Source organism: Apostichopus japonicus, chromosome 17 (genome assembly GCF_037975245.1).
Source record: "Apostichopus japonicus isolate 1M-3 chromosome 17, ASM3797524v1, whole genome shotgun sequence".
Taxonomy (NCBI): Eukaryota; Metazoa; Echinodermata; class Holothuroidea; order Aspidochirotida; family Stichopodidae; genus Apostichopus; species Apostichopus japonicus.
The window spans coordinates 27,786,410-27,798,732 of NC_092577.1; the positions used below are offsets into that span (position 1 = coordinate 27,786,410).

Consider the following 12,323-nt stretch of genomic DNA (forward strand, 5'->3'; position numbering starts at 1 on the left):
CTGTGTCGGGTGAGACTGCAATTTGTCTCACAAAAAAGTATAAAATATAACAAAGAATATGATAAACCTGTACTTCTAGGCTTGTAGGCACTCCCCCCCCCCCCCACCACCATCCATGAAAAAGAAAATGTTTCTTATATACACTCATGTCGGGGATGTCTAGATATACAGTTGACAAGTTAGAAAAAAAAAATTTGATCGTGCGAAAAGCGCGGTAGCCCAGATGAGCTGCGCTTACGGTGGTGTTACACGGAAATATTCGGGCATCATGATGCTAAATAAAGAAAATCATGGAATTGTCGGGCAAAAATTTGAAAAAAATTCGGGCAAGTACTGCATATTTATATATATATATATTTATCGATGAAATTCGTAATGAGTTGGAAAATCAAGAACAGTGAAAAAACTTTCAGCCTCCACCGGGATTCGAACCACGGGCCTCCCGCTCTGTACGCGGACACCCTAACCAATAGGCTATGGACGCTGATTGTATGTCCAGAGGTTCTGAACCGGTAAGGAAGATCGTAATTCCACTGTAGGCGTTTGTCACCTGTATCGAACAATACTAGTTCTGTTTTTGGTGACATATTTTGCCTTTCTCTAGAGATCAAACATGATGCTAACCAACTCGAAAATCATTTGTGATTCCTAAAGCCGGATCTCGAAAGAGATACTTTTGAACAGACTTAATGTTAATGCAACGGAGGTAAACGACAAAGGCAAATGAATATATATTAATGAAAATCGTAATGAGTTGGAAAATCAAGAACAGAGAAAAAACTTTCAGCCTCCACCGGGATTCGAACCAACTAGCTCGGGAATTTGCAGGATTCCTGATATATATATATATATATATATATATATATATATTTATATTTGTTTATTTAATATTCTCCTCTTAGGCTGCCCGAATTTTTCAGGGACTTTTGCCCGAATTTCTTGTCCTCTGGAAATTTGCAGTCTGCCCCCCCCCCCCCCGCCTCGTACGCTATTTCAAGTGAAGTTTCCAAACATATTCTTTCTTGTTTGCGACCTTCCTGCAAATTCCCGAACTAGTTGGATAATGTCCACTGTATCCAGCTTTCTCTTGTGCACGTTACATACGGCCACATGGTTGAGTCTCCTCTGGGTCATTGTGCTGCGCAACCAGGTTTTCAGACGCCGGAGAGCGGAGAAACTGCGCTCACATTCGCATGAGGTAACGGGACAGACCAATAAAAGACGGAGGAGCATCAGCACATGGGGGAACAGAGCCCTTACTTCTGTTGACATTCCACGAAAAGCCAGACTGGCTTCATGCATGGATGTGGCATTTGTTGTCTGTAGAAACATATCCAGCTGCGTCTTGAATGCTGTTGGGTTTAGATCTGACAGCTCTGGGTATTTCTTTACGATCACTTCGTCAACTTTCCCTATGAATAAGAAAACAAACAGTCTAAACAGTACTATCTGGAATACTTTTCTGACATAAATGGGCATATTTTATTTACCAGGTAAGTTTACATTCAAAATTCAAAAGAGGAAACGCACCTGTTGTAAGAATTTTTTGCAGATCATTGTAATCTGAAAGGCCAGCATTGGACGAAATATCGAACCTCTCCTGAAGATTGCCAAGCATCCCATCAAGAAGCTTATAATACTGTATCCTGTAGTATTCCTCAGCAGTTGTGGGTTTGTAGCCTGCAGCTGGCCCTGCAATCCGCTTTGGTGGTTGCCTCCGTCTTGGTATCTGAAGCGGGTCTAGGTCGTACTTGTCTGCTGCTAGACTCGTCTCTCTAAAGATTTCGTGAAATGCCTCAGCATTACGAAGCTCTTCGAGCTGTGCAGTGGTCTTAGCAACAGATTCCAGCATTCCTGATTTCCGAAAATGCAAAAAAAGTAAATGAGTTTGAGTAACTAAAATTGGTCAATTGAACTACATTGCCCATGAACATGCTTAGCTGTTACCAACATATTCATTTCACATGTCCCTGCCATTCAATGTTATTTTTTAATCCTATTAATTACGACCTAAACTCTCACCTGAAATGTTAGCAGACTTCGACTGAAGTCCACGGTTGAGTGTTTCCAGTGATGCTAGTGGTTTGTTTGCCACTTTCAAAGCAAGTAAAACCTCTGCTTTCTGAAATCTATCAAGGAGGCCGTTTGCTTTGGCAGAGGTATCGGATATCCCGTGGGACATTTCTTCCAAACTGGCCAGAATTGCTTCATAGTTTTGAATAACAGCGTCAACTGCAGCTTGACGACAGAGCCACCGAGTTGGGCATAATGGTCTGATATTGGCTGAGCTGGTACCTCCCAACCCTTCAATATCTGCAGCGATGTCCTTGAATATGCCCTAAAAGATAAGTACAAAGAATACAGATCGAGGGCACTGTCTTTGGTACAACTGCTAAATGCATTGGTGAAGTTAATTTTCACTGAAGATTCAGATTTTCTGTCACTGTCCCTGTAATAGACCATCGGATCTCCACCTTAAAGGTCATAGCATAATGTTGGCATTAGTAAAGATCCACAAATTCTTAAAACTATAACTTTGCAATTGAATTTGACTGTGTCATTCTGCTGTGTTACTCTCTATTCTTTATAATTGAGAGAATGATATCATGCATATTCATAATGATAACAAATTTGACATACCTTGTATTTGCCTGATCTCCTGTAGAGAACACCAAGTTCATGGACCCACTGTAGGGCATCACGCACCAGAGTACACTCTGTAACAGCATCCTTCATGACTAAGTTGGAGACATGTGAGCTGCAGTGAAAGTACATCGCTAGTGGCTGCTTCTCTTTTATCTTAGCTTGGCACCCTCTGTACTTGCCGCTCATGTTTGATGCTCCATCATAAGTTTGTGCACGTAAATTCTCGACTGAAAGGCCAAGACGAGCGATTACATCCAGTATCATAATGGAGATAGCCTCACCGGTGGAAGATGCCATTTCATACAAACCTATGAAATCTTCTCTGACATTAAGCTCATCATCAACGGATCTGAAACAAATAGACTCTTGTTCAGTTCCATTAATGTCCTGCGTACCATCCACCATTACCGCGAATACCACATGACCACGTATGTCCTTAACAATATCACGGATAATGCTGTGGCTTAGCATCTGCATAATCTCTTCCTGGGCTTGATGGGAGGTGAAGTTAGTATCACGGGAAAGGTATGGACCCAAGTGCGGATCATCCTCACTTCGCAACTTGAGAAGTTGACAAAAATTTCCCTCTTCCTCGTCATGTCCTCGAGATGCTATGCCTTGGCGTACAAGGTATCTTACTGAAGTAAATACCCTTACAAGATTTCTTCTGTGGATTTCTTGCTGTTTTGCAGAATGAGAGTCTATTAGTGCTCTCACAGTTTTGGCCTCCTGTGCTTTCAACTGGCTGAGTGCAAAATTGTGTGTAGATGACAATTGGTGTTGCTCAAATCGGCCCAGTGCCTTCTTGCCACGTCCCATTACTTTTTTCCAATTTTTGAATCCAGTAGTGATGAACGCAAGATCTTTCACTCTTGCAATATCCAGCAAACCTTTCTGATATGCGTCATGGCAGGAAAAACACAGCACACCTTCTTTTTCATGGTCGTAGTGTAGCCATGAGTACATGCTAAACCATTTAGCTTGAAAATGGAACTGCTGATGTTTTGCAACTTTTGGTGGGATACAGGATGTATCTTCTGGGTGGTATGGAGAATCAGGCAGATTTCGTCTCCTAGGATTTCCGGTCATGACATCTATCGGAGGTGTGTCACCAGAAGGCTCCATGTGTTGACTGCTTGCCTTTGCATTGGTAGATTCCTCAGTGGCAGTTTCCTCATCGCTGCTAATAGTTTGTTCAACATGGTGTATAGCAGTAGCACCACCCGACGCGTTGTTGTTATTGCTCCTGTTGGGGTGTTCAGGGGGAGCAGGTGTTACAACAGATCGTGTTTCTCCTGGTTTCTTTTGATTTGGCTTGAACCAATTTGTTATCTTGTTCTCTGTTTGTTTCTTGGGAATCTTGGAGGACCGTCGATCTGCCATGATGCCTACATATACATATACAGGTATACATAGTAGAAAGGTATAAATACCGGTAAGTAGCTTTTATCACAAACCTTCAGAATCAACTTTAAAAATTTGGTCTGGAATTTTATGCATACCGGTATGTTAACCCTTTACCCTTCCCTGCATGTCCAGGCAGAGCTTAAAACTGCCAGTAGGGATGGGATTTACTGAGCTCTGTGAGCTGGGACAATAGATATGTCTGACTGTGTAAGCTAATGGCAAGCCATGTGGGACACTGCAAACACCGCATAATATATCCGCGTATTAATTCGAATATATACGCGTATTAATTCGAATATATGTGTTGTACATGTGTAAAGTTTCGCTTTGTGAAGTGATCTCGCGAGCCCACCAAAACATTCATCGTTGGTATGTACACAGCAAGAGCGGAAATGTGTTTTCGTGTATATTCTAATTAATCCGTGCATATATTGGATTTAATCCCCACATGTTTTCTAATTTAATACGTGTATATATTCGAATTAATACGTGTATATATTCGAATTAATACGCGGATATATTTGGGCCATATGATTGGCTAATAATATATACGCGTATATATTCCAATTAATACGCGTATAAATTACGATTAATACGCTGATATATTATGCAGTGTTTGTCCCACATGGCTTGCCATATACGCTTGCGAGTTGCGAGGTTGCTGTATGCTTATAGTGCTAAAATAGGCGTCCGGAGTTAGATGGAACAAATATGCTGAAATAGGCGTCTGAGCGTTCAAAACTTTAGGGAGAAAAGTGTTCAGAATCTTAACACAAGTGTTCAAAATTATTTGAACACCAGATTGCGTGTGTTAAATTTTGGTGTCAAAAGACTGAACTCGCAGTGTACAGAAACCGAATGAGTCATTAATTTTCTACACGCTGCGTTTTATAGAGTAGGCCTACCGAAGTGTCACGTCAGTTATGCATGACAACCGTGCCGTGCTGTCTAAACAAACTTAAAACAAATTAAACTTAAACCAATTAACAAACATAAACCGTAACGCTATAGGCTTTTGAATCGATCATGTTTTGATCATTATTTTCTTTATTGTTGTTCGGAATTTCACTCTTTATGACCCACAAACAAGTCTGACCATGATTATAGGCCAACATACTTGCATTTGTAGAGTTTTCTTTCGTAAGTATGACTCACTGACGATTAAAAACAGTAGTGCCCAAATCGTAATTATTTGCGTTGACTTTATACGTAAACTGTCAACAAGTCACAGTTCCGCGAAATTGTGTGGGCCGGTGGCCATAGCAAGTTAGCAACGGGCAGTTATTTCAATCTACAGTCATCACATACTCCAAACTTTGCCAAAATAGTCCTAACTCCTAAGGTAGTCCCCTACAACACAACCAATGTAATTATCAATGCATGCCTAAAACAATAAGAGTACATTTTTACCAAACGGTGCTGTGTAACTGTAAGACGTAAGGCACGTGCGGCGAAATCGACCTCGCGTTGATAGTGCCAAAGCGCGCTAGCCTAGCGACAGATTTCGACACTCATGTTGCCTACGTACATGTACTTAGAAACACCTCGTTGAAGTTGGCAAGTGTATACAGTTCCAAAGCTATTCAACAGCAACAAAACGTTATTTATGTATGTCTGTTGTGGGGTGAAGTTAGCGCTATGAGCTACAAGTTCCAATGCGCAAGGTGGGGGAAAGGGGCTAGAAATAATGAGTGGGTCAATTCTAACTGGATTTTCGGTCATTAATTGTTGATGTAGCCTACCAGGTGAAAGGTTGAAATGACTTTAACAATTTCAAATTTAATAATTTTATTTATTATGCCATTTGGAACACATAACATAGGCTATAACAGAACATTACTGGCAAAAACTAGGGGGGGTTGATTGTGTGGGCCAACCCCCCCTCTTCAAAAACTGGGGGGGTTAAAACCCCCCCAACCCCCCCTGTTTCTCCGCCAGTGGTTCATTTCATATTTACTATTCCGATATTAAAGTGGATACGACTGTTACCAAACACAGTTTGATTTATTTTACGAGGAGAACCCTGCTAAATATGAATAAGTGGTTTGTTAAGCTCCTCAACTATTTTTCAGCACCAAACATATTACTGTCTTTTTAAAAATTGTGTGCCTGTTTCATCAGTCTTGTACATTTAGATTTCATTAGACATAATCAACAGTTTACTTGTTACCATTTAAATGTCTGTACACAACATTAGGTTACTATAACTGTAATTTAAGCCTCTAAACTTAAATGCAGTGTCTAAAACCTTTTCTTTAAGGAGAAAGGAGAAATATAAATTAGTAAATATATAAAAATTGAAGGTAAAAAACGATACTGAAGGGTACTCCATTTGCCAGATTTTTATAACTTTAAGAAGTTTCCACTGCTTGTCTGTTCATTGACTTAGTATAAACAAAACTTCATTTTGGCAGCATTTACTTCATCGAGAGGGTCGACACTTCATGTGAATGTCTATAGACGTATTTACTTCTTAATAATTTTATATTTTACTCTTAGAATTCAAATTCAAACTTCTTACCCCTGACATCTATAGGGAAACAAAAAGAAGTCAAAATATTATCGTAAATTAGCGTTACCGAAGTGAATATATCTTTACGGTACAGCATATCTATTGTTTAATACCTCAACGTGCGAGAGCATAGTGTAGTGCTATAACTATAGCTAGATCAATTGTCTGTTCATTGAATGAAAATCATTACGTGACGTTGGTATATTACCCTGGTCGTCGGGAATCCTTACAGATTGGAGAAATTCAGTTATATAACTTTAAAGAGAATATCATTGTTTGTGCTTTTCGAGCCCGTTACGATCTGTGTAAGTCCGTTTGTACATAAAGACATGAGATATAGAATAAATTAAGATATCTTACCAGTGACTACGATAGAGAAATAAAAAAGAAGTCAAAATATGATCATAAATTAACGTTACTGAAATGAGGATTTCTTTACGGTACAGCAAGTGTATTGTTTAAGTAATCAAGATGCAAGAGCATAGTTTAGTGTTATAAAGCAAGCCAGAACAATTAGCTGCTTAATTCATGTAAAACATTAATTGATGTTGGTATATCACCCTTGTCGTCGTGGATTCTCACAGATTGGAGTAACCTTAATCAGAGGTGGCTACGATTTTTTTTTTTTGGAACTTGATTTCCGGTCTACTCTACCCATCGTTTGCAAACCATTCTACTTCAGTTATATACTTTTAAAGAGAAATGCATTGTTTTGTACTTTTCGGACTAATCAATGTTTTATTTACACATTACCGTTCAAAGTTTCGTATACGTGTAAATATCTCGATCTTGAGTCTTGTTTTTAGATCATTACGCTTGATGATTCACTGAAATGTAGTATACTTTCTACTCATTATGTTGCAAGTTAGGTAAGAAGATTGGTTACGTGTTGGTATGTCAGTTTACATGTTAAACAACTTTTGTTACATGGAAAAAATACCACTACTTGTCTGTACTTCGACTTAAATTAAAACAAAAATCATTTTGGCAGCATTTACTTCATTTACGGGTTCTTCACTTACTGTGCATGTCTAGGCGTATTTACTTGTGAAGATTTTTGATCACTTAACTATCAGTCTTCAAATTAAAAGGTCTTACCATCCTTCTCTAAAAGAGGCCAAAATATTCTAGTAAAGTAATGTTACTGAAGTGTATATTTCTTTTATGTTACAACAATTCTCTTTTTTTTTCCAAATCCTCAACATGCAAGAGCATAGTGAAGTATTATAAATACAGCAAGAACAAGCGGCTATTAATGTATTGAGATGTATTGCGTGACGCTGGTACAATACTCCGACGTCATGAAACCATACATATAGTTGATCAACTTAATCTGAGGTGCACACACTATTGTTTGGAACCTGATACGGACGACTCTCACAAATCGTCTGCTCAACATTCTTACTTAGTTGTATAAACTTAAAGAGAAACTCTTTCTTTTCTACTTTTCAAACCCGTTATCGTCTGTGGAACTCCATTTGTAACTCTGAATCATGGTATACAGAATATATCACCAATAAACGTTGAATTTGGACATTTCCTTCACAGCTTTGTATGTGTTAATACCTGTCAAACTTGAGCCTTGTTTATCAGATTATTACATTTGATAATTCACTCAACTGTAGTATACTTTTAACTCACTATTTTGCAAGTTGGCTAAGAAGATTGCTTAGTTTTGATACGAAAGTTCACATATTATACGTCTTCTTGTAACTTGACGACGTTTCCACTGCTCCTCTGTACTATAACTTAGTTAAATTAAATAATTTTGGCAGCATTTACTTCATGACGGGGTTGTTCGCTTCACATGAACGTCTATAGATGTATTTATTTCTTAATAGTTAATGCTATATTTTTACTACAAAATTAAAATGAAATTTCTAATGAAAATCAAAAGCAGAAAGTAAAGTTAGTGAAATGTTTACTTTTATGTTTCAACAATTATCTGAATAAAGTAAGCAACATTCGAGGAAAGTAAAGAGTTGCGATTTCAGCCAAATCAGTCTGCTTCTAATGTAATACAATTTACCGAGTGACGTGGTCGCACATCCAACGTCGCTGTATTAAAGCAATCGACATGCTAGAATGGAGCATGCTGTTATAGATACAGTCTGTCTGATAAAGTCTGTCAAAGAATTAATGAAAAGTCTTACCCCGACCTTGTTTAAAAAACATAGGAAACAGAAAGTAACATAAAATAAGAAAGTTACACTATATTCGAGATCAGAGAAGACAGTTATTATAACAACCACATGAATCAGCCATTCATTTAATGCTAAAACATTAGGTAATGATGTTGAATATCTGCTGTCACAGTGAACTCACGTGATAACAGCCATTTCTATCAGAAGTGTATGCATCATTGCTTGAGAACGCAGAATTCATCGACCCTCTTATTGCAATGAATACCATTCCTATTCAGTTGTAAGTTTTAAGAGGATCCCCTTGTTTACTAAAATTTATTTCATTTATACTATTCCGATATTAAAGTGGATATTATCACTAGGCACAGTTTGATTTATTTTACGAGGAGAACCCTGCTAAATATGAATAAGTGGTTTGTTAAAGCTCTTCAACTATTGTTCAGCACCAAATATGTTACTGTCTTTTTTAAAAATTGTTTGCCTGTTTAATCAGTCTTGTACATTTAGATTTCATTAGACGTAATCGAAAGTTTACTTGTTACTTCCTAAATGTCTGTACAGGACGCTTTTTTGCTATAACTGTAATTTAAGCCTCTAAATTTAAATGAAGTGTCTAAAACATTTTCTTTAAGGAGAAAGGAGAAACAAAATTTAGTAAATATATACAAATTTTAGGAAAGTAACGATACTCCGTTTGCCAGATTTTTATAACTTTAAGAAGTTTCCACTGCTTGTCTCTACATTGACTTAGTATAAACAAAACTTCATTTTGGCAGCATTTACTTCATCGAGGGGGTCGACACTTCATGTGAATGTCTATAGACGTATTCACTTCTTAAGATTTGATATTTTACTCTAACACTTCAAATTAAAATTACCGCTGACTTCAATAGCGAAACAAATAGAAGTCAAAATATTATCGTAAATTAGCGTTACCGAAGTAAAGAATTCTTTACGGTACAGCAAATCTATTGTTTAATAACTCAACGTGCGAGAGCATAGTGTAGTGCTATAACTATAGCTAGATCAATTGTCTGTTCATTGAATGAAAATCATTACGTGACGTTGGTATATTACCCTGGTCGTCGGGAATCCTTACAGATTGGGGAAATTCAGTTATATATCTTTAAAGAGAAATTCATTGTTTGTACTTTTCGAGCCCGTTACGATATGTGTAAGTCCGTTTGTACATAAAGACATGCGATATAGAATATGTCAACAATAATGTCTTTTTTTAATACACATTAGCATTCACGGCTTTGTATATGTTAATATCTATCAAACTTTAGCCTTGTTTTTATCAAGTTATTACATTTGATTATTCCCTCAACTGTATTATAAGTTTTACTCTCTATTTTGCAAGTTGGCTAAGAAGATTGGTTACGTTTTGGTACGTAAGTTAATATCCTATTCCTTTTTTAATAACTTGAAGGCGTTTCCAATGCTTGTCTGTACTTTGACTTAGTTACAAAAAAATCATTTTGGCAGCATTTACTTCATCGAGGGGTCTTCACTTCATGTGAATGTCTATAAATGCTTTTTTTTTTTTTTTTACATTCAACTTCAAATTAAGATATCTTACCAGAGCCTACGATGGAGAAATAAAAAAGAAGTCAAAATATGATCATAAATTAACGTTACTGAAATGAGGATTTCTTTACGGTACAGCAAGTGTATTGTTTAAGTACTCAAGATGCAAGAGCATAGTTTAGTGTTATAACGCAAGCCAGAACAATTAGCTGCTTAACTCATGTAAAACTTTAATTGATGTTGGTATATCACCCTTGTCGTCGTGGATTCTCACAGATTGGAGTAACCTTAATCAGAGGTGGCTACGATTTTTTTTTTGGAACTTGATTTCCGGTCTACTCTACCCATCGCTTGCAAACCATTCTAATTCAGTTATATACCTTGAAAGATAAATGCATTGTTTTGTACTTTTCGGACTAATCAACGTTTTATTTACACATTACCGTTCAAAGTTTCGTATACGTGTAAATATCTCGAACTTGAGTCTTGTTTTGTAGATCATTACGCTTGATGATTCACTGAAATGTAGTATACTTTCTACTCATTATGTTGCAAGTTAGGTAAGGAGATTGGTTACGTGTTGGTATGTCAGTTAAAATGTTAAACATCCTTTGTTACATGGAAAAACTTCCACTACTTTGTCTGTACTTCGACTTAAATTAAAACAAAAATCATTTTGGCAGCATTTACTTCATTTACGGGTTCTTCACTTACTGTGCATGTCTATAGACGTATTTACTTGTGAAGATTTTTGATCACTTAACTATCAGTCTTCAAATTAAAAGGTCTTACCATCCTTCTCTAAAAGAGGCCAAACTATTTTAGTAAAGTAATGTTACTGAAGTGTATATTCTTTTATGATACAACAATTCCCTTTTTTTATCAAATCCTCAACATGCAAGAGCATAGTGAAGTATTATAAATACAGCAAGAACAAGCGGCTATTAACGTATTGAGATGTATTGCGTGACGCTGGTACAATACTCCGACGTCATGAATCCATACATATAGTTGATCAACTTAATTTGAGGTGCACACACTATTGTTTGGAACCTGATACGGACGACTCTCACAAATCGTCTGCTCAACATTCTTACTTAGTTGTATAAACTTAAAGAGAAACTCTTTCTTTTCTACTTTTCAAACCCGTTATCGTCTGTGGAACTCCATTTGTAACTCTGAATCATGGTATACAGAATATATCACCAATAAACGTTGAATTTGGACATTTCCTTCACAGCTTTGTATGTGTTAATACCTGTCAAACTTGAGCCTTGTTTATCAGATAATTACATTTGATAATTCACCACTGGCGGAGAAACAGGGGGGGTTGGGGGGGTTTTAACCCCCCCAGTTTTTGAAGAGGGGGGGTTGGCCCACACAATCAACCCCCCCTAGTTTTTGCCAGTAATGTTCTGTTATAGCCTATGTTATGTGTTCCAAATGGCATAATAAATAAAATTATTAAATTTGAAATTGTTAAAGTCATTTCAACCTTTCACCTGGTAGGCTACATCAACAATTAATGACCGAAAATCCAGTTAGAATTGACCCACTCATTATTTCTAGCCCCTTTCCCCCACCTTGCGCATTGGAACTTGTAGCTCATAGCGCTAACTTCACCCCACAACAGACATACATAAATAACGTTTTGTTGCTGTTGAATAGCTTTGGAACTGTATACACTTGCCAACTTCAACGAGGTGTTTCTAAGTACATGTACGTAGGCAACATGAGTGTCGAAATCTGTCGCTAGGCTAGCGCGCTTTGGCACTATCAACGCGAGGTCGATTTCGCCGCACGTGCCTTACGTCTTACAGTTACACAGCACCGTTTGGTAAAAATGTACTCTTATTGTTTTAGGCATGCATTGATAATTACATTGGTTGTGTTGTAGGGGACTACCTTAGGAGTTAGGACTATTTTGGCAAAGTTTGGAGTATGTGATGACTGTAGATTGAAATAACTGCCCGTTGCTAACTTGCTATGGCCACCGGCCCACACAATTTCGCGGAACTGTGACTTGTTGACAGTTTACGTATAAAGTCAACGCAAATAATTACGATTTGGGCACTAATGTTTTT

At 37.5% G+C, this 12,323-nt stretch overlaps 1 protein-coding gene across 1 annotated transcript; it reads right to left on the reverse strand.

The window, feature by feature from the left end:
• Positions 1-978: 978 nt before the first annotated feature.
• LOC139985022 (zinc finger MYM-type protein 1-like) lies at positions 979-5,990 on the reverse strand. The gene is made up of 4 exons (XM_071999202.1): positions 2,641-5,990; positions 2,023-2,338; positions 1,531-1,854; positions 979-1,412 (listed from the first exon to the last, which is right to left on the reverse strand). Exons 1-4 carry the CDS (start codon positions 4,027-4,029, stop codon positions 994-996), a joined length of 2,448 nt encoding a protein of 815 aa, XP_071855303.1. The 5' UTR covers positions 4,030-5,990; the 3' UTR covers positions 979-993.
• Positions 5,991-12,323: the final 6,333 nt, after the last annotated feature.